Consider the following 18,902-nt stretch of genomic DNA (forward strand, 5'->3'; position numbering starts at 1 on the left):
TGCTAACCAAAAGGTTGGCAGTTTGAACCCACCAGCCGCTCCTTGGAAACCCTATGGGGCAGTTCTACTCTGTCTGTAGGGTCGCTGTGAGTTGGAATCGACTCAGCAGCAATGGGTTTTGTTTTGTTTTGTTTTTGTTTTAATCTTCCTTTTGGTATATGTTCTTAGCACCAACGGAAGAGTTTATTAGTATTACCTTGTTTATTTCCTGTTTTAATCTTTCTATTTAGAGTTTGTTAGTGGGGATAGTTATAATCCTTGTCTCTCCTAACAAGATTAAGAATGAATTCCAATAAAGCATTTGGATCCTGTGTGAAGATACTGTGTATAAAGAAGAAATCGTGAGCATTAGTAATATTTGGGGGGAAAAAGATAGGCAGTCACCATTATAGATTAAGAATGTAAAATGATCAGTAGCTGCTTTGACAAATAGTTGTAATTGCCCACTAAACTAAAGCGAGATCCAAAGACTAGTAAACAGTAATTTTTGTTACGTTGTACATCGGGTTGCGCCGTGTGCTGACCTGGATCTTTTGGTCTCTTTCTTTTGCGTGCGGTAGTACACAAGACCAGCTTCTGATGTCAACATGCTGGGGGAAATGATGTTTGGCTCAGTGGCAATGAGTTACAAAGGCCCCACCTTAAAGATACACTATATACGGTGAGTTTGGGCTTCTTTTTCTGCTAATTGTGAGACGTGAGTGGTGATATTGACTCCGCAATTAAAAAATGCCTCCTCTCCCTCTTCTTTTTTCCAGTTCTCCTCCACAACTGATGATTAGTAAAGTCTTCTCTGCTAGAATGGGCAGCTTCTGTGGGAGTACAAATAAGTAAGTGTGGGAATTTGCCCCTTCTCTCCCCCATTTTTTTAAGTGGCTATTGCTGGAAAGAATAATTCTTTGAGGGCCGTGAGGCTTTTAGAAATGAGAAACAGGATGCATCCACATTAACAGAGGTGTTTTAAAAGTGGTCTTTGTTCTATAGCCAGTTATTTTTGAGTTGATTCATGATGACCCCATGTATGTCAGAGTAGAACTGTTCTCCGTAGGGTTTTCAGTGGCTGATTTTTTTGGAGATAGATTGCCAGGCCTTTCTTCTGAGGCACCTCAGGGTGGACTTGAACCTCCAGCCTTTTGTTTAACAGTCCAGTGAGTTAATCATTTGTGCTACTTAGGGGCTCCATTGACCTGTGTTGTTGTTGTGAGTTGAGTCGATTAGGATTCATAGTGACCCTGTAGGACAGGGTGGAACTGCCCCATAGGGTTTCCTAGGCTGTAATCTTTATGGGAGCAGATTGCCGGGTCTTTTCTCCCGTGAGCCGCTGGTGGAATCAAACCACTGACCTTTTGGTTAGCAGCTGAACACTTAACCATCCCACCACCAAGCCTCCTCCCATTGCCCTATGAGTGAGTATAAAAAGGCCTTGGACTTTATCAGGTGACTTTAAAGACAAGTGGCTGGTTGTCTTTATTACCTACATTTTGTGCCTCCATCTCTTACCTACTGTGTTCCTACCAGCAGTCACCAGGTTTTCCATCCCTGGAAGAAGAAAACTGAAAGACGGAAGGTGGGGCTGTGTTAGTGAGTTCATGGTATTTCCCAATATTATTTTACCTTCTTTTTATTTTTGAATTAATCCTCCTTGTTTACTTACTTATTTCGGAAGGAGTCAAGTGCACAGGAAGCCTTTCCAGGCTGACAGGCACCGTATATCAGTCTGGGCTGACTATGCTCGTCGTCTTTTCTGCGGGGTCGTGGTAGCCATTGTGAGTGGTTGGTGCTTGAGTCATGAGATATTTTGATGTTCACTCCTCAGATGTCCCCCCCTCTAATTTTGCACATCGGTGGAAGCCCTGGAAACCCTTGGTGGCATAGTGGTTAAGAGCTCGGTTGCTAACCAAAAGATCGGCAGTTTGAATCTCCCAGGCACTCCTTGGAAATCCTATGGGGCAGTTCTACTCTGTCTTATAGGGCCACTGTGAGTTGGAATCAACTCAGCCATGGGTTTGGTGTTTTTTATGGGAGCCCTGGTGGCAAAGTGGTTAAAGTGATTGACGGCTAACTGAAAAGTCGACGGCTCCGTGGGAGAAAGATGTGGCAGTCTGCTTCCACAGAGGTTTACAGCCTTGGAAACCCTGTGGGGTTGCTGTGAGTTGGAATCGAGTCGATGGCAGTGAGTTTGGTTTGGTTTTGGTTTATGTAGACTAACAATACTAAAATGTCTAATTGAGATTCTTACATTCTGGCACATTTCTCCAAATATTTTGAACTTCCAGGTACTTCTTTTTTGATTAAACAAAGTATTTGTTGTCTTTGAATATATCAACCAAGATACATTTGAAAGAAAGGCTTGTTATAAATTAAGGGACACTCTTAGGAGACAAATGGAGTTTATCTGCTATTTTTTTTAATAATCCTGGGAAATTAAAAATATATTCCCCTGTAGACTCGGGCACCACCGAGTAAGTCTTTGCTTACTCTGACAGCAAAATAGTGAATCTCCTTATTTGAACATTTAATATTGGACCGTCATGACTTAAGCCAATATTGGAACTGATGTTTATTTCTTATAATATGTTCCTTTTCAGACCTTTGAGATTACAACTCTCTATAATAAAATACCGTGCTCAGATTTAACCAGAAATTATTTTGGCCTTGTTAAGCTGTATTATCTTCGAAGTCTTGATATTTTCCTTGTTAATAAATAAAATAAATTATTAAAATCTTCTACCCTCACCTTTGTTTTGTTGAGTAAAATCTAACTTTTTAGAAGTTGTGAAATCAAAATTATAAGAATCATAATTTCTCTTATTTATTTCAGCCTAAAATAAAAGTGGCTGAATTGCCGATGTATGTTGATTAAGAGTTGTAAAACCCTCAAAATGAAGAGCAGCATGCTTGGTATCAATCACAGAATCAGAATTTAGAGTATGACGTTCCATTATATAACATGAAGTTGTTAGGAATACAATTGTTTCGTTTTATAGGTTTGGCCACCTCCAAGAAGCTTTGATTTTCCTCTAAGAAATTTCCCTAAAGTTACCAGTTTAATTCCCTTTGGTAGCTGTGAAATTTTGTTTATAAAGAAAAATCTTGAGTGACTGATCAGTTGTTGTCTGTATTTGAAAGTCTATGAAAAAATCCTTTTATTCATCTCTTGACATTTTTCTCCTCTTTCTCCCTTCCTCCCCTTCTCTGGCTTTAGCTTGCAAGACAGCTTTGAATACATCAACCAAGATCCTAATTTGGGAAAACTGAACACAAATCAGAATAGCTTGGGTCCTTGTCGTACTGGAAGTAACCTAGGTAAAGTCAGACACACAAACGGATCCTTTCTTTCTGGGTGTGTGTTTTGCTTTATTTGAGTTTGTTGTGTTGTTTTGTTTTTTTGCATTACCTTAATCTGTGTTTATTTTTTGTGTGTATCCCGTTTGCCCTCCTCTGTGTTTCTGTCTCTAGGTCTGCTGCTGGCCTGCAGCAGCAAATTGCTGCAGGGGGTGGCTGAAGGAGGACCTCTCCGGCTCACCCGGAGTGCTTCTTTCTTTGCAGGTTTGTGTGGAATGCTGAGTACAGTGTGACCCACACACTTACTAATAAATCCGGTGCAGGTTCTTAGGGAAAAAAAAATCCAATTTGGTGCCTCTCTAGAAGTCCAAGGGGCTCTTTTGATAAGAGATATTAGTTTCAAATGCAGCCAACTTCATGGTATTTTGAAAATTCAGCAGTGAACCTCCATTGTACATGGCTTTGCTAATGCCCCAGCGTAAGCTGATTTTGATCTGAAGTGAGCCCTTAGGGTTTCTAAGAGGATTATATTTTCTGATTTTCCTGGGTCTCTTCTGCTGCTCTGAGCTGTTTCCCTTTGCCGTCTTGTCTTTTCTCCATGTATTCACCTGTATCCTTACTGCACAGAGTTTCCTCAAAAGTCACTCTAATGAGAGCATGGAAGACTCCTTTGTTTCTCTCTCTAGCATTTAAGTCGCTTCAATGCAGCTTTCAGGTTCTTTGCAGGTCTAATCATCCACCTGTCTCTGGGTAGGTAAATTCTGAGCTCTCACTGGCCTTGCTCGCTGTGGCAGTTGAAATGTCTGTGGTAGTCTCGGCATGGTTAACAGGTGTGGGGAACTTGTGTTACTAACACGTAAATGGTTGTTTTTATGGCAAATGGTGTTCTTCACTCTGTTGTTTCTTATAGTCTGAAATATGCCAAGCACCATAGTTAACTGACACGCTTATGAAACTTAACACCCTCCCACCTCCTGAGCGTGAGAATCACATGGTTATGTGTTCGAAAACTGAAAGCAAACATGCTTCAGGATAGCTGGCAAGTATAATAATCAGGCAGGGCCCTGGGTTTCTTGTACCTTGTAAACCTTACAGGAGGAACATCTCATCCACCTTCAAGCCCCACAGTACGTAGTGTAGGTCAATGTGAAGCAGTCCTAGAAGGCTTTAGTACTATAGGGTGTTTTCTGAAATTCATGCCAGTACATGAGTTTTGCTAAGTAACTACAGTAATACTGTGTATGGGTTTATATGGCAAAGAAGTGGAGGAAGAAATACTTGAAAATGAATGTAAGTGTTTTCTATCTGCCAAGAGAGTGGGTTATAGACAGAGAAACATTTTTTAAATTTATGAAATGGTTTTCAAGTATTTCTCTTCCCTAAGTTGCCTGTACTTACTACTGAAACTGCATATGAAGCGTTTTGAAAATGTAGTGCTATTTAAATACTACTAATACCGAGAAAAATGGCTAAATATATCTGCCAGAGAACGTTCGTTGTATCAGCTGCATTAATCGTTTGCAATCCAGTTTTTTAGGGTTTGTAAACATCACTGAAAGGTGTATATGCTCCAGTAGACCAGTTAAGGACAGATGGTTACTTATCTTTATTTCCTTCTTGCTTCCATCATCACCTTCTTATGTATCTGATTTTGCTTTCTAGTTAATCTCTATACAAACAGACCAATCATAAGCACTTGCCTAATTTGAAGGAGCTCTGGTGGTGCAGTGGTTAAAGCACTTGGCTGCTAACCAAAAGGTTGGTGGTTCGAACCCACCAGCGGCTCCTCGGGAGAAAGATGTGGCAGTCTGCTTCCATAAAGATTACAGCTTGGAAACCCTATGGGGGCAGTTCTACTCTGTCCTATAGGGTCACTGTGAGTCGGAATCAACTAGATGGCAATGGGTTTGGTTTTTTATTAGTCTACTTTGAAATATAAAAATTACTGCAGGTGTTTTTAAAACTTTCTTATCTTTGAAGAGCCCAATAATATGGTTTTGTTCTGCCTTGTAGCACACAGCACACCAGTTGACATGCCAAGCAGAGGACAAAATGAAGACAGAGACAGTGGCATTGCTCGATCAGGTATTTGTACTTCCTCTTACTGGTTTAGCTGATAGGGTGAATGATCTGGAATGGTGTAGTAGCTGGGGAAGAAGGAGAACAGATTGGTGGCCTCAGATCTGCTGGGATTTTCTCCACATTCTAAGAGTTTCACGCCTCTGAAGATCTCAAACTTTGATGGACAGCGTCTAGGAGTGATCGTGCAACGAATTTGGGTATTCTTTTTTTTCTAATACACAAACTCATCCGAGACTAATGGACATTGAGAAGTTTCTTTCCAGAAAGGAAGCTTCCTTGAGCCAGTTGTTGTGGGCAATTGCTTGCTAAGTATTGAAGGAACGTGTCTCTGGAAGTAAATCAGTCCATGACCGTGGGAAGGTCTGCCGGCTGATGTGGCCATACTTTCTTCTGTCCTGGAAACATGATGATCTAGATTTCATCTCAGGCACCCTTACTTCAAATCCTAAAGTATCTAATACCGCTTTTACCATCCCTTGGTTTATGCTTTGTACATGACTCTGTTTGTCAAAAGCCAAACTAAAATTATAGTGAGAGTTGAATATGATAGTGGATCTGTTCAAGTTTGATTTTTGATTATAGTTCAGATCTGAGCAGGGTGGCAAACTAATCTGCAATTTGAGGACCTGGAGGTATGTGTGTCTGTGCATAATGAATACATACCAGACAGGCAGCCCCTACCTTCCACCAAGGCTAGGGGGCACCCTGTTGGTGCCCCCATGACACATGGCACTTCACCACGTAGGCCAGTCATTGTTTGTACGTGGACGTGCTCAGAGTGGACGAGGCCTCATCCTTCCTCTGTTTCCGTTTCTAGCCCCTGCCTTCACACATAGCTCAAAGCGGCCTCTGTGCTCCTTCTGTGTGCCACCAACGCCCTTCACTCTGTATAACCCCACTTCTGAGTGATTAAATGAAATGGACAGGATTTGTCACTGGATCCTCCTGTTTGGTTTATATATGTCACATGATGTAAACTATATAACATTTGTTTATGGTAAAATAAAAATAGTTGATTAATTGTGGTATTTTCACTCCTCTGTAAAGTTGGGCAGTGAACCTTTGGTCAGAAATTAAATCCATTGATTAGGCCTGCTACCATTTCCACTTAGAGCACCTTCTGTACAAGCATAACACCTCAAGAGGTAAGGACGACATCCGAAGTGCTGGGAGAACTGTTCTAGTTTGTATTTAATGGTACGCGATAACTGTCTCATGTTTTGTGAGGCACTGTCATTATTCTCTACTGCAAGAGCTCCACAGAGGCTCAGGACGTGCACTGGGCATCTTGGTGTCCCCAGGCTCACTCTCTGCCCTTGAAGCCCCCTGGGCAGGACTGGCACTGAGGCCAGCTCTGTTGTGGTTGAGTCTCCAGACGAGAAGGGGAAGTTGTGGGTTTCACCATGTGTGACGTTATGGGAAGCACAATCCTGGAAGCAAGACCCTCTGAGTCAGAGTTGCTGTCCCTTGAGGAAAATTTGCCGTCTTACTGGCTGACAGAATTGAATGTGTTTGGTTTCACAGAGTGAGAGCTCCTTACCTATCTGTAAAATGAAAGATCAGTAACACTCTACAGGGGCTCATTCTGAACACCGATGTTGCGGAGTTCCTGCAGTAACCTTACTTTATTTATTTATGCCCCCTTCGAGTTCCAGAAAGGATTTAAAGACATATTGGGGGAGCCAAAACCAACAAAAACATTATTAGGAGGAAAGTTTGAATTTTCAGTTTGTAATGTGGCGTACGGGGCTACGTGGGAGGGAGAACGAAAAGGAAGAAAGGGGGAAAAAAATGGCGTCGCAGGAGCTGGTGGGCGGGGGTGGGGTGCTGTCTCTCTAGCCTTGTGTAGCCAAGGTGGTACGGGGTGGCCTGGGGGGAAGGGGTGGAGGTGAGATACGTGGCTAGGTGGGAGGGAGAAAGAAAAGAAAGAAAGGGAAAATAATTTAAAAAAATGATGTGGCAGGAGCTGGCAGGTGGGGGCGGGGCAGACCCGGGCTGGCGGCGGGCTGGTAGCTCTCTATTCGCGGTGGTTCCGCGTGGCCGGTCAGGAGTGCAGGTGGTGTACGTGGCGGAAGGGTGAGGGGTAAGAAAGCGTGTTTCTCTGGTTACTGGGTGCTCTGTCTCCTGTTGGGAGCTCCGTGACGTTGCCTTCCTGTGCTCCCTGCCCCGGGGTCATTGCTGCCTGTGCCCCAAGATGGCGACGCTGTGCCATGTTAGTTGGCAGGGGACTGCCACTCCATATCTGTCCTCATTCTCTGTTTTCATTCAGTTTCTTCTTTTGTTCGGTGCTTGATCTAGTTCTTTATCCCTTCATTTGAGACTTAGGGTTCTAGGATTGATGTTTGTATCTGTTTTATTTAGTTTCTCAGGTCTTTGCTGCAGAAGGATGGCATGATGGGTCTGTCTAGGGTGCCATGTTGGCTCTGCCATCCATATCTGATTTCTTGACTGCTGCTTCCATGAGTGTTGCTTGTGGATCCAGGTAAAATGAAATCTTTGACAACTATAATCTTTTCTTCATTTATCATGATGTCGCTTAGTGGTCCAGTTGTGAGGATTTTTGTTTTCTTTATGGTGAGGTGTAATCCCTACTGAAGGCTGTAGTCTTTGATGTTCATCAGTAAGTACTTCAAGCCCTCTTCACTTTCAGCAGGCGAGGTTGTATCATCTGTATAATGCAGGTTGTTAATGTGTCTTCCTCCAGTCCTGATGCTGAGTTCTTCATACAGTCCAGCTTCTCAGATTATTTGCTCAGCATACAGATTGAATAAGTATGGTGAAAGAATACAACCCTGCCACATTTTACTTTTCCTGACTTTAAACCATGCAGTACCCACCGCCTTGTTCTTTTGGAAGGACTGGGTCTCTGTAAGCTCAAGTTGTACAGGCCAAAGTCTCCTATATTTGGCGTTATTCACGTTCTAAATTGCTCCTACAACTAGTTTTCCTTTCCTTTGGTAAGCAGGCGAGTTAAAGGACCAAGTTCAAATTAAAGTAAAATCTGTAGCAACCAGATCTGCATGTTTTCTCAGATGCCATGAGAAGGACTTGGGACTGATCAGATTGGGGGCAGTATTGATACAGGTATGAACTACGAGAGTTAAAGAGGACTGGCTTTCTTTGGTAGTTTGGTTTCTATTTCATGCACTCTTTACTTCAAATCTGCTGGTTCTCCTATTGGGAAAAAGGGGGCAGAGATGATAAAGAGGGCTGCAAGTGCCCTTAAGTGGCATTTTGCTCTCTTTGTTGTCTGGTAGATGTGCTCACTTCAGATACCATCTCCTTATATCTGCGAGCTGTTTTGAAATCACTGAGTTCGTGTAAAGACTAGTGTGAACTTTACATTTCTGATGGAATTTAGCACTTGATTGAAGTTCTTTTTTGTTCTTAATCCATAGTTATTCTCTGATTAAGATCTCTTTTTCCTTATGTACAACTTACATTGTATAGGGACCAAGGTCCCAATTCTGAAACAGAATAGGGGCTCACCAGTGTTTGAATTAGCAGTAGCAGAGGTAGAGAAATTAGAGATACTGTGTATTCCCTTTTAGCCCTGTAATTAATAGTTAAGAGATGGGGGAAATTTTTTTTAAATTGACTTTTTTTTAGAACACTTTTAGATTTACAGAAAAAATGAGAAGATAGTACAGAGTTCCTCTATACCCTATACCCAGTTTCCGCTAGTATTAACATCTTACATGAGTGTGGCACATTTGTTACAATTAATGAACCAATATTGATATATTATTATTAACTAAAGTCCATACTTTATTCATATTTCCCTAGTTTTCACTGAGTGTCCTTTCTCTGCTCCAGAATGCCATCCCGGGTGCCCTATTACATGTAATTGTCACGTCTCTCTAGGCGCCTCTTGGCTGTGGCAGTTTCTCAGACTCGCCTTAGTTTTGATGATCTTGACAGTTTTGAGAAGTACTGGTCAGGTATTTTGTACAACGCCCCAGTATTGGAGTTCGTCTGAAGTCTTTCTCATGATCAGATTGGGGTTATTGGTTTTGGGGAGGAAGACCACAAAGGTAAAGTGCCATTTTCATCACGTCAGTGGCTGAGGTGGTGTTTGTCAGCTTTTTCCACTGTGAAGTTACTTTTTCCCCTTTCCATATTGTGTACTTTGGAAGGAAGTCGGTCTGTGCAGCCCACAGGTAAGGAGTGGAGAATTATGCTCTTTGACCTTAAGGGCGGGGTATCTACATAAATTATTTGAAATTCTCCTGCGTGGGAGATACTGTCTCTTCTCACCTCATTTCTTAATTTATTCATGCCTTCATATCAGTGTGGATTCATAGATACCACTTTTTTGTTGCTCAGATTGTGTCAGTTTTCGCCATTGGGAGCTCATTCATTTGGCCCCCGCGTTCCTTTGACATATCTCTATCGTGTGTTTTTGTTTTCTGAACACTTCTTTCCTTTCTGGCTGAGATGCTCCAGGCTCACCTTGTATATGTCTGGCCCCTGTCCTGCCATCAGGGATTTCTCCAAGGAGCCCTGATGACTTTTATTGGAGAATGGTATTAGAAACCAAGATCTAGGCACTAGGTGTGTGCGTTGCTTCTGGGGTGTCATTTCTTTTAAGCCTCTCAGCTGACAGAGCTAACAAATTGTGTTTATATTGACTGTGTGTGTGTGTACATATATATATATAATATATACGTATATTTTCTGTATATAATATCTGTATCTATATTAAGCCAAGCATTAATTCATACTGATATCTCCAACTCAAATCCATTACCACATGGATCATTTTAGTTTCCCCTCTCTGTTTATCTGTAAACTCTCATGCCAGCAGTGAGAAGCCTGGCTCCTATCACCTGCCATCCATTTACTTAATTGTTCCGTTCTAGTATACTTGTATAGCAGAGTCAGAATTGTTAACCTGTACCCATGAGCCGGAATTGACTGGACAGCAACTAATAACACCACCCCAGTGCGAAACAATTTTATCCACTAGACTGTTACGTGCAGTTCCTTTTGCCTTTAGACTTACAGACTCCTCTCATTTCCAGAGTTACTTAGGTCAACACCTTTTTGATATGGGGGAATTTTTGTAGCCATATGTACCAGGCCAGTAGAATCTCTGAAATCATAGCTGACAGCAAATTATCTTGCAACTGGTTTAATGAAGGCTACCGAGAATTCTGATTATTATAAGTCAAGTCTGAAGACTAATGTACGGTCCATTTTTTTCTCGATAGTCCAGTAAAGCAGTAACTTTAGAACAGGTTTTTTAAAATTATGGTTTTTGGAGAGCAAATTGTTCTAGGTTAAAAAGGGCATTTTAAGGAGGCTTCCCAGTTTCCCATCAAGAAGAAACCTGAGTTTCTCCGTCTTCTGCATCTCCTTTACAGACCAACTTGAGAGGAAGGGGTGGGTCTAGGAGCTTATTTCATACTCGGCAGCACACTTGTTCTGTGTACCATACGCTCTGGGAGTACAAAGAGAGATGTGGTTTTAAATAAATTATTTTGATACAATCAAAGTTAAGGGAAGGAGATAAGAGCAAGGGAAGGGTAGCACTGGCTCCTGACTAACCAACCGTCAAGCCTTATTTATTTATTGAATAAGAATTTTCTAGCCCCCTGTGGTATCTGCCTTTACCAGAATTTGGGATGTTTATGAGCACCTGCCCTCAGGAAGACTTGCATGTAAACCAGGAGTTAAAATATCACGTGATAAGTACTACTTCACAAAGTTTTGTGGGAACAAAAAGGAAGAGTAAATACCTCTGCCTGAGAAGTCAGAGATGATGACCTCATGGAAAAGTGATATTTGAGTGACACCTTGAAGACAGAGAAGAACTTCATCAGAGTTTAGGAAAAGAGCCTTTCTGCAAAGAACTTGTGCAAGGGTACAAACCTTTGCAGATACGATATCCAGTGAGTATGTTTGAACAACTGCAGGGCTGGAGCATAGGCTTGAGGGGTGCGTAGGAACGGCAGAGGGTAAGGCTGGTTGATGCTGTGTGCCGTCGCGTTGATTCCAACTACCCTATATGACAGGATAGAACTGCCCCACAGGGTTTCCTAGGCTGCTGTCTTTACAGGAGCAGACTGCCAGGTCCTTTCTCCCACAGCGTGACTGGTGGGTTCAGACCACCCACCTTTTGGTTAGCAGTCAAGTACTTAACTATTGTCCACCCAGGGCTCCTTCAAGGCTAGTTAAGAAAGGCTGATTTTGAGTGGGTGGTACAAACAGTTTGTGTTCGACTGCTAACGTACAGGTTGGTGCTTCACGCCTACTTAGTGGTACCACAAAAGAAAAGGCCTGGTGATCTGCTTTCATTAAGATCACAGCCAAGAAAACCCTGTGGAGAAGTCCTACGCTGTTAACACACACGGTCTCCATGAGCTGGAATCAACTGATAAACGACAAGTGCAGTGCGAAGGAGTTTGGGCTGAATCTTGTTAATGGGAGCAGCTCAGAGATGTAACCTGATTAGCTCTATATTTTAGGTCCATACGGTGCTTCTAAAACTCTGTTCCAGAAAAAACAGGACCAATATATTTATTGCTAAGGTAGATTAATGGTAATGCTTCCTAATTCACTGGGTGATGGGAGTGGGGAGGAGGACACAACTGATCCATATTTTTTTAATTAATTTTTTTCAGTAGAATTTTCTTGAACTTTTGGGACTTCTTGCTACCGTCTATGTATCTATATGTAAAAATAATATAAAGTGGTATCTGATTTAGCAGGTAATTTTGAAAAATAGTCCATTGACTTTTTTTCCCTTCCTTCCTTTCCTCCTACTTTTGGAATAGCATCTTAAAAAATATGCAGTTTGTTTTCCAGGGTTATTCAGTAACTTTGTAATGCCAGAGAGGAAATCAGGCTTTGGTCTGTGCTTTGATGTTTATCTTTATACATAGCTTGTAATACACACACATACACACAGAGTAACAAATAGAGCAATAACTAGAGTATCCAGCTTACTGATTGCCTTACCTAGTTAGGAAGTATATATAAATACAGAGACTCGATGGCACACAGCACAACAATGACATGTATATTCTGTATAGATACACGTATATGTACATTGTTGTGTGCTGTTGAGTCAAGTGCGACTCATAGCAACCCTACAGGACAGAGTACAACTTCCCCATAGGGTTTCCAAGGTTGCAAATCTTCATGGAAGCCGACTGCCACATCTTTCTCCCCTGGAGCAGCTGGTGAATTCAAACTGCTGACCTTTTGGATAGCAGCCAAGCACTTAGCTACTGTGCCACTCGGGCTCCATTTATATATCCATAAAAAACCCATTGCCGTTGAGTCGATTCCGACTCATAGCGACCCTATAGGACAGAGTAGAACTGCCCCAAGAGTTTCCAAGGAGCGCCTGGTGGATTCAAACTGCCAGCGTTTTTAGCAGACGTAGCTCTTAACCACTACACCACCATATATGTATATATATGTATATATAAAGCTTCTTCAGTAAAAGAATGAACTAAATAATAAGATCACAGTGTTTTTTTACATTATGATAATCAGTTTACTCAAAGGTATTTGGCTTATTCCCTGAATTGTTGGAGTGTATAAGGCAGTACAGTGAGAAATACACATATTTTATTTAAATTTTCATACATAGAGTAATTTACAGCAAGTTTGAGAACCATTTTTCTCGTGTTATTGAGGAAGCTGAGAGCTTGAAGTAGGGAATAAGGGAAGATATTATTCCTTAGGAAAAGATTGGACGCAACCCAAATGTTCATCACTAGAAAAAAAGAGCCAGTTGCCGTTGAGTCGATTCCAACTAATGGTGACCCCATGTATGTCAGAATAAAACCGTGCTTCAGAGGGTTTTCAATGGCTAATTTTTCGGAAGTAGATAGCCAGGTCTTTCTTCCATGGTGTTTTTGGGTGGACTTGAACTTCCAACCTTTCAGTTAGCTGCCGAATGCCTTAACTGTTTGTACCACCTAGGGACTCTGTTTATCACTCGAAGACTGGTTAAATTATGTATTTCCCAGTAAATGAATACCATGTGGCAGTTAAAAAGGATCGTGGCAACTTGATACATGCTATAATAGAAAAGTTCTCTTAGATATATTCCTAACTGAAAAAAAAAAAAGTGTTTCAACAGTCTGTTACAGTAAGCTACCATTTATGCTTTAAAGAAAGACATATGCAAAATCTCTCTTATACATAAACATATTTTTATGCCAATAACATGTGACTTCTACCTTTGTTTGCCAACCACGCCCTCCCTCCCCTGTGAGGAATTTTTATAAGTGCTGCCATGCCAATTTTTTTTACATGTTGCTGTAAAAAAATTAGTGTAATGCACTTGCAAAAATAACTTCGAAGGGGCAGGGTATGGTTGGCAAACGAACACAGAAGACACACATTATTTGTGTAAAAATACGGTATATGTATAAGAGAGATTTTGTATATTCTATTCATAGAATGTATTGGAAGGGGGTATAAATTGGTGGACAGGTGTGCATTCTCATTGTATTTGGGATCTTTTGAATGTGTCCTCTGTGCATATATTAATCAACAATATAATTAACTTTAAGAGACCATTTTAGTGGTTGCCATTAGAAATTTTCGAGTAAGGTCTTGGCAGAGAAGAGGGATGGGTTTCAGCCATACTCACCGGCTGCCATCGAGTCCTTTCTGACTCCTGGTGATCCCATGTGTTTCAGAGTAGAACTGCTCCCCATGGAGTTTTCAATGGCTGTGACCTTTCAGAAGTAGATTGCCAGGCCTTTCTTTGGAGGCACCTCTGGGTGGATTCAAACCACCAACCTTTTTGTTAGCAGCCAAGCACTTAACTGTTTGCACCACCCAGGCACCAGGCATTCTAGGAGGTAGTATTGGTGAGGCTCGGTGACTAAGGGGACACATGACATGGGGGAGGAAGGAGGAACCAAGGATGACTCTCCAGTTTCTAACTTGGGAAGGCAGGTGGAGGATGATGTCATTAACCAGCCTAAAGAAGCAGGAGGCCAGGCCTGGGGAGACAACTGTTGAGATCATTTTTTAGTTGGAGGCATCTGCAAATTCTCTGCTTGTAAGTAGTCAGCTGGCATTCAGAAATAGGAATCTGGCCCTTAAGAGACGCATTGGAGCAGCAGCTATAATTTGAAAGTCTTGGGTGCATGAGCAGAGGAAGGTTTAGAGGGCTGATATTGATACCAGGTTTACTGAGCCTTTTCATCTGACCTCAATTCACCTTTAGACTTTCTTTCTCATCTGAATGCTCAAATCATTGACAAGAAAAATAATTTCCTCATTCTCTCTGCAACTGCTTTTCCTCTGTCCTTAAAAGTAGTGAAATAAGCAAATGGTGAGTATGAAGACAACTTCCAATGGTGTACTTTTAAACATTTTTATTTAAGTCTTTTAAAATGAGCCATCAGGGTAAGAAGACATATCATCATAACACATCAAGGTAATTTGAACTGTGTTCAAATTGGACGTGTGTTTTGGCCACCTGTGGAGAGAGAATGGACCCCCGCCCAAAATTTGGTTTGGATCTCAAGGCTGATGATGCTGCGTACACACCAAGACAACCGGGAAGGGTTTTTTACCAGCATAATGAGTCAGTCTGAGGGGAGTAGAGTGGACTTCACACGCTTGTCTGAAAATGGCTTTCGAGAGCAAGGAAAGGAGACTGGCTTGAGGTTTTCCTGGTGGTTAGGGGTAGGACTGGGATGAGGGTCCCTGCATGTTGTTTGAACTTCCTGCCCTTACCAGAGGAGGGAGCACCAAGGCCTCCTCATCAGCGTGCCTGGAGGTGGGACAGAAGGGAGAGGGAGTGGTAGGCTTACAGAAAATGGACTCAGACTCTGTTACAACGTAGGTCACCATTAAATCATCAAAATGAGATCCTGTTTGTACCTAAATTTTCATTGACTTAACTGGTATCATGCTTTCTAGAGCGGAACAGGAATCAAGGAGGGTCCTGCTTTTGTTTGTGGTCTGTGTAGGGGAATGGCTCCACCATTGTGCCCACATAGGCAAAGACTTGAACTGCAACTTATCTGAGTCTTGATGGGACACCTTGTGATCCTCCTGGTACAGGAGAGGGTGAGAAGCCCCTGAGGATCTGCTGGGATGTCATCTCCCACTCACCTCCCAGGTTCTGATGAGGCATGGGGCTTTCAGAATAAAGCCGCAAAATATAAAACTGCTTAGCTGCAGTCCACAACTGGCTCCTCAGCAGTGGGCATCCCACAACATCCCTTTTGGTGTGTGAGACAGGGATCACAGGGAGCTGGCATCTGTAGCTTGTTCTTCTTTTCACTGCCTCTGTCAGTAACAAACTGTCCAGATATAAACGGTTTGCTGTATCTTTACAAGTCGCATCTCTACCTTGGCCTTGGCCGTCTTTGGCCTTGTCTGTGTGTGTGAGCTTGACAATCTGTACGGTAGCTTAGGCAGAATTCAGTTTCTTCATTTCTTTGTACGTCTCGTATTTCAAGTCAGACCTTTGGTATCTTCCCAGAATGGCCATTTATCTTCTTGATTTTCACAAATTTGTTGGCTGTTTCCCTTCAGCTTTTTCCTTTCTAAACTTGCATTCTTATATATACTTGTTTTTGGGTTTTTTTAAACAAGAAACAAAAAGTAACATAAATAGCAACTAGAACTATAAAGGGCCTAGGAATAAATCGAAGAAATAACGTGCAGTACTATTAGGAGGAGATTTTTAAACTTTATTAAAAGAAGACCTAAGGAAATGGAGAGAGATGTCAAGTTCCCCAGATTAATTGGTGAATTCAGTATAGGTTTGAGTAAAAAATCTCTGGTGGGACCAGATTAAATAATTCGTTTATATGGAACAGCAAAGGGCCAAGAGAGTTTTATGCCTTTCAGAACGCTTTTGTAGACATTTTAGCCTTAGATCGATAGTCTTATGGCTAAAAAGAAATGAGATTGAATAACTTGGTGTATAAACTCAGGCCATGTTGTTGGCCAGAGTTGGAGTAAAGTTTATGTCTTAGCCAACGAAGTTAAAATTTAAGGTGTTTGAAATTAGGGTGGCAAGAACTTTTTTTTTTTTTTTGGCTTTTTATTCAGGAAGCCTCACTGGAATTTTATTAAAAGTTAAAATTCGTTTAATAAACTTACTTTATCATGGTGCCTTTGAGGACCCTTCATGGTCTTAACATCATTTTATGGTTTGGGAACTAACGGTATCACCTAGAATTTGATTTACTTGTTTAATTAAAATGCTTGGCTTATTATAAATGAAATCTTCCTGTCAAACAATAATTACAGCTCTACTAATCGTCCTTTTAGAAGTTCCCATTTTGTTGTGATTGGAAATACAACTGCTGAACTTAAAGGAACCTTATTTTTTTCAAGTGTTTCAATCAGCAAAAACTCGAAGAGAAGTCCTGTCAGTATTACAGTAAACAAAGATCATTATTATGTTTTGGATATAGTACTTGATGTGTCAAGCAGGTATAAAAAGTGTTCAGTGTCAGAATCACACCCCCCCCCCCCGCCACCAAAAAAGACAACAGCAACATTTTTTTAAGTGAAGGTGGGAAAACAGAAGAAATCCAAGTGCCGTGTACATAGCTTTGGCTGCAGGAAACTTTTAACAAATTCAGTCTTTGAATTTTCTCTAGAAATTTGTTTCTTTAATGCTTTGTTTCTGTTACAGTTATTGATTGAGGCAGATATCACTATCCTTCACGTATTCATTTGCTCATTCTCTGTTCATTCAGCAACGTTTCTTGAGCATTTTATGTGCCAGATGTTTTACTAGGATATGAGGATAGATCAGATATCAAAACAGACATGATCCCTGAACTCGTAGAGTTTATTTCCGAAAGGAGAGACAGATGACAATAAAATGTAGGCTGGCTCTTATCACGGAGGAAAGTATGGGAGGCTCATAAAAGGCCTCTCTGAGAAGAGGAAGTTTCAGCTGAGACTTCAATGCTGGTAGAAACTGGCCCCATGATGATGAGCGCAGAGAGCCTTTAATGCATGGGAAACAGCTGGTGCAAAGACCTAGGGTGGAGCAGGCTTTGCAGATGGAGGTGTAAGGAGGAGAAAGACGGGGAGAGCGGTGCAAGATGAGCCTGGAGAGGAAATACAGTGCCCGATCACGTTAATGTCATTTTTATTCTGATGGGAGTGTTCCCACATACATATAGACTGGTGTCTGTCCAAGGCAGCAGAAAGGGAGAAGAGCAGGCGTTACCTGCTGTGTCCTTCCCCTCAATGTCTCCTTGCAAGTCAGATCTGTTTGGCAGGGCCTAAACCTGCTCCCCTGGGCTTACATTTGGACCTGCCCTGAACATTTGCTATAGCCCTGTTCCCACAGTCCTTGATATTCTGATCACGTTGTCAGCATAAATAAGCCAACCTCAAAATTCTCCCCATTGAAGAAATGATAGCTGCTTCTGAGCTCTTGACTTTTGCACTTCCGTTTTCCCAGTGCCTGGGTTGTTCTTTGTGATTTACCACATTCTGCGCTTATCTTGGCAATTCTTTGGGGATATTTGTGTCTTTTTCTCCCCTAGAATGTGAGCTCCATGAGGGCAGAGACTCACCCACTCTGTCATATTGACTGCTAAATCCCAGCCTGGCATATCATAGATGCCCAATGACTATATGAATGGGGGTGTGTGTCTGTCTACTTACACAAGTGGAAGTACCCATAAATGTGTTTTTAATTATTGAAATTATCCGGTTCTTTTCATGTATAATATCTGGATGCCTTGTGTTTTCAGCTCTTCACATGGCTGGCTCTTGCTGGCATTTAAGTCTCGTTGGTGGTGTCCTGTATGCATAAAGTTCTTTTCTGATCATTGATTAAAGAATTTACCTCTACCATTCCCCCAGCCCTGCCCCTAGTTGCCTAAAGAAAAGCATAGTGGCTTATTTTCGTACTGCTTACCACAGTGTGAAGTCATCTGGTTTAGTGACTCCCTGAACGTGAGCTTCTTAAGGGCAGAGACTCTGGCCATGTCCGTCAAGTTTCCATCCCAGGTGCCTGGCAGGTGCCTGGCAGTTAGTAGGTGCTCAGTAAATATTTGTTGAGTGAATGGATTTGACTTAAGAGTTTCAGGGCATTCTGTAGTCAAATCTAAATTCTCTATAGTCACATCATCAAGTACAGAGTTTCTAGTAAACTGAAATAACAAAAATATTTTCAGAGGAAGTTAAGTGAACGTTGAAGGTGGACCTGAATGGCACTGGCCGAGAAGAGCCAGCCATCAGCATTTTAAGCGTTTTTGGTCATCGCTGGTCTCTGCAGGGGTGAACGGGTGCTGGCTGATGACTCCTCCACAGTTTGCGAATTGGGAGTTAACCCGGTACGCAGCATTTGGTCATCTCCTGGCAATGGGACTGTGGGTGATTTTTATTTTCTGATCAGTGCATAAAACTGTAGTCTTTGCAATCTGTATTATTAACATTTTTTCTAATTGTAAAAGTACGTTAAAAAGAAAATGATACTAAAAATATTGAGACGCATCAGATATAACACTTCTAAGCTGGAACTGAGTCTATGAATAATTTAATTAAAAGTCGCCCATGAAATGACGGTGGTT

At 41.7% G+C, this 18,902-nt stretch overlaps 1 protein-coding gene across 8 annotated transcripts in view; it reads left to right on the forward strand.

Moving 5' to 3' along the window:
• FNIP2 (folliculin interacting protein 2) overlaps nt 1-18,902 on the forward strand; it is a 177,244-nt gene that overhangs the window by 83,655 nt on the left and 74,687 nt on the right. For 5 of the 8 annotated variants that reach the window (XR_002824936.1, XM_023736611.1, XM_023736615.1 and 2 more), the window contains 5 exons: nt 561-661; nt 759-830; nt 3,206-3,306; nt 3,460-3,549; nt 5,299-5,370. Coding sequence is in view for 7 of the 8 variants with exons in the window: in XM_023736611.1 (XP_023592379.1) it covers nt 561-661; nt 759-830; nt 3,206-3,306; nt 3,460-3,549; nt 5,299-5,370 (436 nt within the window). In the remaining variant the exon portion in view is untranslated. Of the gene's footprint in view, nt 1-560; nt 662-758; nt 831-3,205; nt 3,307-3,459; nt 3,550-5,298; nt 5,371-18,902 lie in introns of those variants that run through there. The other 3 variants (XM_004382050.2, XM_023736612.1, XM_023736617.1) reach the window with 2 other exon arrangements.

Source organism: Trichechus manatus, unplaced genomic scaffold, assembly GCF_000243295.1.
Source record: "Trichechus manatus latirostris isolate Lorelei unplaced genomic scaffold, TriManLat1.0 scaffold00089, whole genome shotgun sequence".
In the NCBI taxonomy this organism is placed as follows: domain Eukaryota; kingdom Metazoa; phylum Chordata; class Mammalia; order Sirenia; family Trichechidae; genus Trichechus; species Trichechus manatus.